Below are 13,014 nucleotides of genomic sequence, written 5' to 3'. Positions count from 1 at the left end.
TATAAAAAGCTAAACCTTATTTTTTAAGCATTTATTTTTTCATTTGATTTGCTTCAAATTATGTATTGGAAAATTGCTCAAGAATTTTTTCTATTATTATTGTGCTTAGTAAAGTGCAACATGTTGCAGAAGATGGCCTAGTTTTGTTTCCTTTGAGAAAAATATTGCTAGAGATACCACGTCTCAGTGTTTATGAAAACACAGGGGTGCACTTTTGATACTTGCATTATGGGGTCAACAAATGACTATATCTCTGGAAATATTATGTTGGCAAAAGTGAAACTTTGCCAGTGTTCATTGAAAACATGTACAGTTGCGTGTTCATGTTTTTACTATAAAGGCAGGGTAACAAGTAGAACCTGAATTGAAATGGTATTATTCATGGAACTATGGCACATACTATTTCAGTTGTATCATTTTATTGTTAGTACCTGTGGGATTTCAGTGACTTCAGTTATTACAAACAATGTCTTTCAGACATGTGTGTACTGTCTAAAGGAGGCTTATTGTGATAAATGCAGTTGCTGTCTGAAGGCCATTGTGTCTGTGTTGACACAGTAACTGCATTTATTGCAGTACAGTATCCCTCAGACACACAAGTTGTTAAGGTGACTTTTCATGACAAGTGTGAAATCTGGGTTCAACTCCCGGTCTGATACAAATTTTCATTTGTCACAAGTAGGTGATGCTAATATGTATTCACAATATGTAAATCCATTTCATGTATTAATTTTGTTAGAGCAGTACAATTTGCTGATTTAGAAGATGTGACAAAAGGACATTAACATTGTTTCATAAAGCCAGTCTAGGGACAGAACTTTCAGGGATGTGCCATGAGTTATGGTACACATTAACAACAGAGAAGCAGCTCTTCAAACTTAATTTATATGATATAATAATAATAAACTGTCATTATACATTAAACTATAATTGTGATTCTTAGCACTATTAGTGATTACAGCTAATTGTAAGCTAGTAAATTAAAAAGAGACCCCCCCATTGAAAAAGGCAGTTACATTGGATAGCAGCAGTTCATACTGTATTGGCAGCATGATATGTACTTCAGTACATAGTTATTTTCCAAAGAAAATAGTTACTTGTATTTGTAATGATTAAGGACAGTTTACAGTACACCAGTACTCATCTTTCGACTTTACAACAAACACGACTATTTGCAACATACCTAATATGTTCATTTGCTTGCCATGCAGCAACAGATGGAAACATGTGGGACTCAAGTGTCCCTTGATTCTTGGTCCTGGGTCACAACTCCCTCATCCTTAAGTGTTACAATTCTTTTTCCCCCAAACTCATTCCACACTTTTGCCAGAAAAGGAAATTTACATCCCTTTTGGGTGTTTCCATGTTTTGCCTCAATGCGAGTAGATTTTTTCCTATTAATAGACATAACATCTCAGAAACTTCAGTCACAGATCATGAAACACTTATCTTGACACTGTCCAAGTCATTTTTGTTATTAATTTCCAGTTAGCGGGTTTTGGCTGTACTATCTTCGGTCAGAATGTTGTTTGGGTGGTAGCACAGGCAGCATTGTGCTCTATACTGGATCCCAGTCAGTTTTTCAATTGAAATATTTTGCGTTAAATGTATTTAGGATAATAATTTCATTGAATATAAACAATTTCAATTGAAACTGAAGGATTCACTTTCTTTTATGTTTCCTTAATGTTTTTTCACATTTTATTTGGTAAATGTTTGCATGAATCACACATAAGTAAAGCAGTTATCAACCTGAAGGCCGAACTGAGTGTTGCAATCCAGACCACACATAGATGTTTTGGGGTTAGTGTGCCCTCACCTATTTTGCTCTAAAGCGAGAAATTGTTCGTTTAATCACTTTTGAGGGCACCTGTAGTTTAACAGTCATCAGAGTGTGATGCTCTGCACTTAACTGTTGGTAAAAATCACCTTTAATACAAGTATATGATGAACAGAAAAAAGTAGGTGGCTATTTAATCACAAAAGCTATCCATGTCTGAGAGAACTGACATTGCTGAGGCACGTTAACACACAGTGAACGTAGCAAGCCGACACCCAGCGATCTCCCAGAGCTAAGCTTCCGCACTCCTCGATGTTCGCAGAGTGAATGACGCTCCGTGCTGCAGCGCAGGCAGACCCCGTCAGGCTGCTTATCGCTGACGTCATGCCACTTATCACTTCCGATTGCCGACTTTTAGCCCCGGGGGGGGGCCTAGTAAAACTAGAGGCCCCACCGGCCCGGGCGGCCATTACACGGCGTTCCTGCACACAGAGGCTTGTGTTTTGCTTTCGTTGCAAAGTGATGAAGAGGAAGGTTATGAGGCGTTGGCGCCCGTGCCTTCATCGAGCCGTAGCTGCATGCCGCAAGTGACGCGCTGTGCGTCGTCTGATGACAGTAATTCCAACCTCAGTGAAGCCGATGGCTAAATATGTTAAACATTTTAGGCATAATGATTCTATTATCTTTAAATATGGTTGGAAGGAAAATGATAGTTATTTCAAGACAATACCAAACATTAATCCTACGGGTTTTAAGTCAGTGGGAACACTGGGTGTTGGCTTGCGGCTGGCGCTAGCAATCTCACAGGGACAAGACATTGTACATTGATGTTAGAAATACATCTACCATCGAATATGAGTTTTACGTAATCCAGCTCCATCAGTAGACTTGTTGGTTGTACGCAGTAGATGAGCCACAGTTTGTGGAGATGACATTACTGTATGGGGGCCTTAAATTTCGAGATAACTTTCTTGAAAACATGTGCATTAATGAGAGGTGTATTATGAAAAGCATAGAAGTAGCGTTTTGACTTCTCATTTTTCTTCTTTTGTCTCAAATAAACACAAATGTTTGCTGAAAAGGGGTATCTGAGAGTGAGAATTTTGTTTTATTTATAAAATCACTGTTTTCTGTATCTACTCTTTTAACACAAACACCATACTGACCTTGTAGATATTATTGTTTCAAAGAAAAATTCAATTTAGCAAATATATCCGAGTTAGAATTCTTGCTCGGTAATTACATTCAGGAGGCAAAATGTGTTGCAATGCCAATATAAATTATAAAAGTAAGTGTGATAACATTAGCCTAGCTCTCAGTTCCTTCCTCAGGAAGGAGAGAATGATTTAGTGGGAAGGGTTAAAAAGGAAGGACAGCTCACTGAGACCCAAGGATGAGAGACCCGCCTGTAACAGGGATGAAGGGAGATCTGTTGTTCCGAAAGCTGGGAATTCACTTTTTCTTTTAGATGTGCCTATAGGCAGTACTAAACATTTCAACTTGTAAACATAACTACTGGCCAGCAATTCTGTTTTGTACTTATCATATACTACTACTTCATATTAGAAGAGCAGGTGAAACTGAATAATTTTGAATTAACATGAAATGCTACAGTTGCTGTTACTCGTACCTCCACAAGCCTTCAGAACTGATGTGTGCGCCATAATTAAGGAAATAAATACAATAAAATTACAGAGTTGTTACTGTGGTACCTAGTATGTGCTTCTTACTCATTATGGGGGACCATATTCCAACTGTGTTGCAGTTGTTTTGCATAAAATATGACAGCTGCAGGAGTTGTAGTGCCCAAGACAGTGATCTATATCGTACAATAATTTGCCAGTGGCACTTTCGGTCAAATGACTGTATGATCTGATGGAAAAGGGATGGAGGAAATTCAGACTGCTTGATTTGTGTTGTTACGTGTGTGCACGGCAACAATGGTATGTGTGCTTTATCTCTGTTAGATTTTATCACCACTATTCCTCGAACACAATTTATCGTGCACAGTTCTCTTTGCTTCATTTTCATTTTTTCCTACCTTGCATGAAATGTTTGTTCCCATCTTGAAAAATACACAAAGTTTTATTCACTTTGAAAATAATTAATTCCAATTTTTTATTACAGTGATATTTTACTTTTATGTTTTCTTATTACTTATTTCTGTATGTTATATTTTATTCTTATACATTTTACTTCTGATCTTACTCTTTCTGTGTACACACAATGTGGTAGAAAAGTAATGAAGCACTTTTGTAAAATATTGTAGGTTATACTGGATTTCTTTTTGTGTGGAAAATTCAGTAAAAGAAGACTAAGTAACAGTGGGCTGGGTCACAGAATCCAGTCTAGAGGAGCACAACATTACGATTCCATTTTGTAATTCCTGCTGTTCCTGGTTTACAAATTCATATTGGGGAATAATCTAGCTGCACTGAGGAAAAAAGTAGAGAGAACATTTACTTTTCATGTAATGATGGTACAAATGGTGGATGGATCTTTATTTGGAATTTGAATTGAGTACTGTACTCAACAGCCCAAGATTTATCTTTGGTAACATTATTTTGTAAAAAAATGTTTGCCAGCCCATCTGTGAGGATTTTAGCATACTTTTCCACATTTTTGTTCACGTATCCTCTCTTGTGATCCACTCAGATAGCTGAGTGCATTAAGTAGCTGCTTCCAGGACAGGAGGGGCACACCAACCTTTGATTGAATCTGCTACTTGGATTAATGACAGGCAGCCCAGATTTGGTTGTAGGTGGTTTTTCCGTGTCCACAGAGGTAAATAGCGAGCCAGTTCCCAGGCTCCACCTTCGTTACATAATGCACAAACACTTTGAAAACTGATGACATATTAATCATGCCATATACACTAGATGCAGACAGAAGGGGTACAAGTTTCTCATTCTTGGGGAGCAGCTCCAAGTAGCTTTAAAATGCATTTGCAAGTGGTGACCCTCTGTAATAAATGCCTATATACAGGTACAGTTCTCAGCAAAGTTGGAGAAATAGCATATTGGTGCCTATGCAGCATCAGCTGGATACAGGACACAGGAATGGGTGGCCAGATGTCATTTTGTGTAAATGTAAATTTAAATCTACACCTTTATGGAAAGTTAGTGGATTAACCTCAGGAGATTTCTGATTCTTCCTACATTTTGACCCTTCAGATACATTCAGAGTTTGTTCCCGATTTCTTGTCCCCTATGGTAATTCTACATGCCATATGAGATCTCGAGATCCTTGGCAGTGGTCAGTTTGGATTCATTCATTTTATTGTTTTTGATTGCTGTAGTTAGCTCTTGCTGAGCAAAGTGGCACAGTGGTAAGGCATTGGACTTGTTATTGTGGAGGGTGACTGTTGAGATGCCATACAGGCTGTTGAGATTTGGGTTTTCCACAGTTCATCCAAGCTGGTTAAAACAAATTCTCAGACGAATCCTTTAAAAATTACATGGCCAGTTCCTTCCCCCCTCCCTTCTCAATCTCTGTCTCTAGTGACCTTGTTATCAATGTTCCCACCTTCCTCATAGTTAACTTTCGCAGGATTTTGTGCAAGACAGGAGATTTCGCATGTATAACATTTCACAGCCTGTACGTAATTCATAAATAAACTCATCTGTGTTTATCATTGATGGTAAGTAAGTGTTTTATTGTACTGCTGGCCACGACCGTTTGATTACATTAGGTGGCAACTGTATATCTCGGAACGGGGGAGAGGTGGTGGGAGAGACAGCAAGAGAGAGTGGCAGAAAATTGGCACTGGTGAGAGTTAGATCAATGGTGATTCATTTCAACTCACTGTCGGTATCAGCAACGAAACAAAATATAGAATAGATTGGTATGTAGTGTAACCTCAGTCTTTATAATATGGTCAGCCTCATTACTTTTTTAGCACATATAATATTTGTGTGTGTGTCTTTTTTTCCTTATATTCACAAATCAGTGTATATAACGATGTACTTGTGTGTGTGTGTGTGTGTGTGTGTGTGTGTGTGTGTGTGTGTGTGTGTGTGTGTGTTATAGTGTATATGAATGTGAGGCTGTGACATAAGACTCTCTTAATTGTAATTCTTTTTCTTCACTTTCATATGTATATGAAGAACTACATGTGGCCTCAGCTTTTGCTTTCCCATTGCATACTTAACCTCCTCACATAATCTAACTCCCTCGTGTAAGAGCCCCCTTTTGACTCACTCAAGATTGGCTTATTTGGTTTAACACACATTCCCCTTTCTCTCTAGCCCGACGAAGCCCTGTCAGATGACTTCTTGTTCCCTATGACGTCTCGCCTATCCTACGCTTCCTCCCCCGAATCCGACCTCGACCTTTCCCCAGAGCCTCACGGGAGTGGAGTGGTGACTGCATCTCCTCCTCCTCGCCTCATCAAGAGCTCGTCGGACCCCAGCATTGCGACACAGGAGGACACCGGTCCTGGCTATAGTGCTCCTCCTCCTTACTCGGCCAACAACCCGTACAAACAGGTCAGTACACTCTCTAGATTTCTGTGCAAGGATAGAAAATGTAGTTGTTTGGACTGTACTGTAGAAAGATTTGCTCCTATTTCATGAGGGATACAGTAATGTGTGATTCTGAATGAGTAATATTAATATTTCACATCATACTATACTCATACACTGGAGCACAACGTCCAACATTTGTGGCATAATTTCTGCTGCTCAACTTCCTTTTATGGGGGATGAGTTTTGTCGTTCATTATAGAATCCGTCAAACTTTTTTTGTATGTTTTATATTACATATTTTTACAATTTACTTACGGACAGCATACTTTCCCCTGACCTGACCTTTCAGTCTGCAGTGGAGGAGGTGAAAAACTCTTTTTTAACTGTACCAAACTGGACACAATTGTTAACATAACCTAGCTGACAGAAGGAACAAATTACATGGGATTATCATGACAGACAAGAAATTATTAGATGGTAGTAGGGTAAGGTGATATCTATTTGCAACAAAAGTAAACTCAAGAAGTTGACCATTGAGATGAGGAGTGAGATGAGGAGTACTCTGATGTATACAATTGATGCCTGTGATTACTGTCACTGCTTGCCATACCAATATCTATCTCACTTAGTGATTAATATTCTACATATAATTTGTTTGGCCTGCCTTAAAAACTAACATAATGCTGGATCATAGAAGCTGTTATAAACTGTACATGTAAATCTGGAAGTTGGTGTACAGGGGTGCATCCTTTTGTTCTCTGTATCTCAAACTTTTCTTCATTCTTCATCTTTCCGTTTTTGTTAAGGAATGTTGCAGATATTGTTTGGCAAAACTGTTTCTCACCTATATGCTGCAGTAAACCTCAGAAATCATACATTTTACTCTCTGTTCACATTCACATTTATGCTCTGTAGGAGGTTTTATGGAATATGGTGGAGATACTATTTTAACCCACAGGTGATATTAAAAAAATAACTATTGCCAAAAATCTGTATGTGCTGTAATTCATATATCATGATAGTTCCTTGGGAATATGTGTGTAGACAGATGTAACATATTCTTTTATTTTTATTCCACCTATCATGAAATGCTTGTGTATGCATGTAAGAGTAACACAATGGTTTCACTATTATCAGCAAAGCATCTGTTGCTGGCAGCCGTAACACAATGGTTTCACTATTATCAGCAAAGCATCTGTTGCTGGCAGCCATGTTTTTATTGATAAATTATGACTGACAAAAGTAAATAATATATATCTGTTATAAAAAATAAGTTTTTGGAAAATTGTAACTAGCCTTCCTCCGGATGTGCATTAATTCGTACACAGTGTGTTCCACGAGTATTTGTTAGTCGACTCTTATAACACTGTCGTGTCGACTGTGTACACGTGTTGTAATGAGTGAATCGTCATCTAATTTTTATTCTGAACACTGGACAAATCAGATCCAATCAAATGCAAATTTTATAAGCAGTTCCTTTGCAGACCGGCAACACTTACTCACAGTATTCACAATGAACAGCTATTTTCCGTGTGTGGCAATTGGCTATTGCATAAAATGGAATATTGGATACAGCAAATTGTTGAATTCACAGTTTGTCTTCAGAAATAGCAACTTGCAATGCGGCTGATAGATGGCCATAGAAAGAGAGAAACCACCGTCCTTTATCAGGGAGGAGAGGGGGTCTGACTGGTGGGGCAGGGGCAGGCCACCGAGTTCCTGAGATGCTGGTTGCAGGATGCAGGCTGCCTGGAGATGGGTGCAGCTGTTGGCCGCAACTCGGGAAGTGGCCTTCTTCTCTTACAGTTGGTGTTGTGGAGTTCTGGATGCAGTTTGGTAGTCACAGTCTGTAGAATTTCTCTCTGTTGTTGCGGTCTTTAATCCAAATACTGGTTTATGCAGCTCTCCATGTTAGTCTATCTTGTGTCAGCCTCTTCATCCGTGCAGAACCACTACAACCTACATCCATCTGAATGTGCTTACTGTAGCTGAGCTTCACACGAATGGCGACCATCTGGAACACTCACTGTAAAGTGTTTGTCCTCAAGTGCAATTTGTATCCTCAGGAAATCTCTTATATGGCTTGTATGTACTCAGTGTAATATGTTGTATGGAGGAAATTGTTGGTTTCCAGACCTGTGTTTGTTAGGATTATTTGCTTGTTTCCTTCTCCTCTATATGCCTGTTTTGTTAGTACCCATTATACTAAGTTTTCTTGTAAATTATCAATTAAATCCCTCTGAATTGATCCTTTGCACTATCTGATATGCATAGGGCACCTATAAGCTGGAGGTCCTTATTCTCAGAGGTGGCTCATGAGTATATGTTCTGGGTGTTCACAAATTTTTAGATTCAGATAAATTTGAGACTTCAGGTTAATATCATCTGCTGTATAACAGTTATACTTATCAACAAATTTATACAACTACAGCCAGTGCCAATAATAATAATAATAATACTAATGATAGTCATAACAAGGATAAGAAAAGAAAAAAAATTGTTTTTGTGGAATTTTGTTGTTTTGGACTTAATTAAGTGCATTTTAGGACAGAAATGAACTAATATGTAAGCTTTTACTACTCTCCATTTTGAATTTTTGTGTAAGTGGTAGTTTTAGTGCTTTTTTATTTTTTTGGACAAATGTACAAAATCCCTAAAACATGTATTAGTCCAGAAATTAACTTTCGGGTTGAAAATCAGACATTCTTACGTTGAGCCAACACAACAACATATGCTGTTGTACACTTCTTTGTTAAATATTTGCCTGTACAGACACTTATTTCATTTCATCACTTTCTCAATCAACGGATATTGTCTGGGAGACCCTAATTCCTTTGGAGCTAACTTTTCCTGATAATTTTCTTTTCTGTTAGCGCTTAAAAACCTACTCAACAGAGTTGATGTTGATACTGCACATCAAAGTGAATTCCTGCACAGTAAACAACCAACTTTGAACACAAGCTGCCGTTTGTGGAAATGATTACATTCAAGTAGCAATGTCTACCAACCGGGTCACTTGACAAGAGCACAAATGAGGCTCTGAGAGCCTTAAAAGCCAAAAGCACACCATTGTCGATCATACATTTAAGTGAATATAAGAGTAAACAGTGTGGCAGCTTTTCATGAATGTTCATATATACACTGTGGGCCTACAGCACAAATGTCAGAAGCTTGAATCAATGATCAATGCTACAATCTCACAATCTACGCTGATGTGCTTTAGGCCCTTATGGTTCTGATTGCCTGAAATGGATTACTGTAAGATAAAATTTAAAACTCAATGTACTGCAGCTCATTTGCAAATCCACAAACCAGATTTTTCTATCACTATAACTATAACATTTACTGCCATCTAATCTAATTTTACTGTATAGTGAATGAATTGGGATATCTGAAGAGGATGCTACCATCTAGCGTGACTTACGCCGTGCAAATGGGGATAAAAGTCTGCTGCAGTGTGCTACCACCTGGTGGCACTATTGTAAACTTTTAGCTGCATGCACACTGTGAACCATGCACATTGTTTATCAAATCTGTATGCACGTGACCCATAAGGCAATGACGTCACACTGGTTGCACTTGTGCAAAAGGTCCTTAAAATGTGCACAACTGAAGATGTGGTCGCAACCATGATGTCAAGTTTCACATTGTCTAGAGGAGTAGCAATACAAAGCACAGTAGATTTAGTACCGTGTATTTCAGATTACTGCATCTATGTTACATTTAACAGCATTCAAAGAAAAATGGCCAACAAATCCACAAGGTGTCAAAAGTTTGGGTGTTCACTTGCTCTTGTGCTCCCACACAGCAGCCACCACTGCTTATTCTGTCATTCCAGAATGTCACACAGAGACACTGGACAATTGACACTTCAGAAATTTTGATTCTGCTTATGTTTGTGTATGTTCTGAATGTTTCCCCATAGCCACTGTGAAATAGCTATCCTTTTTTAAAGTTCAGAATTGAAGCTGTTAATGGAATAATCTTTTTTAAATATTAAAATAATGTCCTGGCACCAACCTAAAAACATGCTACCGACATATTTCCAGAAAAATGGAGATTTTATAACACCAGAAATGTAAAAATATAGTCAGCCAGAGGGGAAATACAACAGACATGATTTTGCAGTTGTTAAATAAAACATAGCAAGGTGTAGGCATATATTGGAATTCAGGTGTTATGTAGACTATTTCCATTATCACCAAACAGTGTAAACCTGCAGAGGAAAAATGCAGAGCTGTGTATGTGGTGGTCATATCTCCTGACCATCAACTGATTTTTGTGGGATCCTCTTGAAGCATTCTTACACTTCAGATTGTCACTTACACTTGACGTCCTAGTGAATTTCCTGTTTCCTCTTGCTGAAAACTCACATTTACTTTCTGCTGAAATGTCCAGTGGTTACCACAGACAGTGTCTCTCCATACATATTTAATGCTCAGTAACTACAATAGTTCGCTAATTCTCCAGCTGTTCCTTTGGACATTGTATTATTTAATGCAGTTCCTGTGTGACCTTTTTATTTTATGGACCATGACCTCTTGAAAGGTTCTGCTGGACTTATTCTACAACTGTGTTGTTATTGTTGTCATGAAACTCAATACCACAATTTTCTGAAGATCATTGTAAGTGCATTCATATTAATAAACCATATATTGACATTAAACATGTACATCATTGAACTTATAACATCAGTAGCTTCTGTCAATAATGATAATGCTCCAATACATAATCCTATCATAAATTGAATATTAAAAGAAAATTTCATTTATCTATTTACACCACATAGTAACTATTGTCAGAATTATTTGTAAATATTCTTTAGACATTTGCACGTCTTCTGGAGCTCATATATTTACCTTCTAGCAGGTATTTCTTCTCACAAATTTGCTTTCATCACTGTCCCATCTTGAAGACATGTGCCATCTCTCGCCATGACTCGCCGTATGTAAATAAAAAACAATCCTGTGAAATATCTGTGCTCTTACCTCTCTTTCATTATTCTATACTTTTAATTCATGAGAATCTTTCATCATTAAGAAGACATAGGAATACACATGATATGCTTCACCACACATCCTCACCTCTTAGATGAATGATGTCACTATAGGTATAGTTACTTTCCCTACTTCATATGTACTGTTTGTGTCATTCTGTAGTCTTTTTATGTTAATAATAAATTCTTTTGATCCATCACTTTAAGTGCTGGCATGTTATAAAACTAACCACAATTGGGAAAATGAATGTGCTTCCCATTTGCACATCTCATTGTTTTATCTTGACCATCACAAATATAATGGTAACTCTGTTATAACAGAAGGAATGTGCATTTATGTTTGTACATCTTATTTTATTATTATGACAGATATTTAAATCTTTATTGCAACTACAATATAATTGTAATAATATGCTTGTATATTTGCACCAAATACTGATTTTTATTACAGAATTTGAATATTAATGGTAACTGCAGTACAGTTAGAATAATGTGCTTTTATACTACTTTTACAAGAAAGAATCTTAAAAAATTCTTCTTCTTCAGAAAACAATAGATCCTGGTTATCTTTTTGTTCCATGGTAGTTTTCAGTTTTATCTTGGTATTGACACGGGTGAAATTATATTCTGAGAACTTAGAAATATTAAACCCTGCTATGACATTTATATTTTTGACTTCTATTATTTTTATTGCACAATGTCAGACACTCCTCATAACTTTAATAGTTTGCTACTTACTTATTTTTCTAAGCCTTGTGCAACTCAGGTTAGTTTTATTGTGCATTGTAATAGGTCTCAAAATATTAAATATTTCACTTCTATTGAAATAAAGTTCAGACCTCATTCCTCAGTCATATTTCTTTCTCAAATTGTTCTTCCTTTCTTGGTACATCCACCCTATTTCCTGCCACACTATATATATGTGGGTAAACCATCCTTCTCATAAGCACATATACTTTTTAAGATCAAACAGTACTACTCCTACTTTGCAAAAGAAAATGAAACCACCTGTATGCATGTTTTTATTTTATCTTAATCATTTTAGACAGTATTCTGAGTTCCCATCTATAACATTCTCACCAGCAATCATTGCCATTACGTTACTATTTATAAAACTACGTATTAGTGTGTCATAAACATTATATTAGCAATCATGTGAAGATCTTAAAATTGTTATTTTATTGTCTATTTTAGCACATTATAGTTGTTATTCTGATCCTGATGATAGCACTCATTAACCTACGTATATGGTCAACTATCTTTCCTGTCCTTTCCTGTGTGAAAATAACACTGCTGGCACCCAAAAAAGTTTTAAAATAATACCCACCAAAACAGATTAATTTGCCATTACCAACTAAATCACATTATACCAAAATATTTAGGAAGTACTAAGCTCCCTTTCTTAAGAGGCACCTTGAAATTTTTTTGTCTTAACATGTTCTGACTGATCAGAATGACAAACTGGTTTATTAATAAGAAGTAAATATCTGCCTAAAAAATTAACTTTATACCTATTGTAAACTTATATTATGGAAAGGAAATTAGCTACTCATCATACAGCAGGGAACCTGAGTCATAGATAGGCACAACAAAAAGACTGTCACAAATAAAGCTACTGACCATTAAGGCCTTCGTCAACAATACACGACAGACACACATACACAGACACACATAGTCTAGCAAATGCAACTCACACACACGACTGCAGTCTCAGGCAGCTGAATTCACACTGTGAGCAGCACCACCAGTGCATGATGGGAGGAAGGAGGAGG

General features: G+C 37.2%; 1 protein-coding gene across 3 annotated transcripts in view; it reads left to right on the top strand.

The window, feature by feature from the left end:
• Positions 1–13,014, top strand: part of LOC124546004 (tight junction protein ZO-1) — a 710,801-nt gene that overhangs the window by 562,832 nt on the left and 134,955 nt on the right. For all 3 annotated transcript variants that reach the window (XM_047124988.1, XM_047124979.1, XM_047124983.1), the window contains exon 14: positions 6,028–6,267. In XM_047124988.1, the coding sequence (XP_046980944.1) occupies positions 6,028–6,267 (240 nt within the window). The remainder of the gene's footprint in view (positions 1–6,027; positions 6,268–13,014) is intronic.

Source organism: Schistocerca americana, chromosome 1 (genome assembly GCF_021461395.2).
Source record: "Schistocerca americana isolate TAMUIC-IGC-003095 chromosome 1, iqSchAmer2.1, whole genome shotgun sequence".
NCBI classification, from domain to species: Eukaryota; Metazoa; Arthropoda; class Insecta; order Orthoptera; family Acrididae; genus Schistocerca; species Schistocerca americana.
The sequence above is the reverse complement of the archived record's forward strand: the minus strand, read 5'-3'. Positions and strand labels throughout refer to the sequence as shown.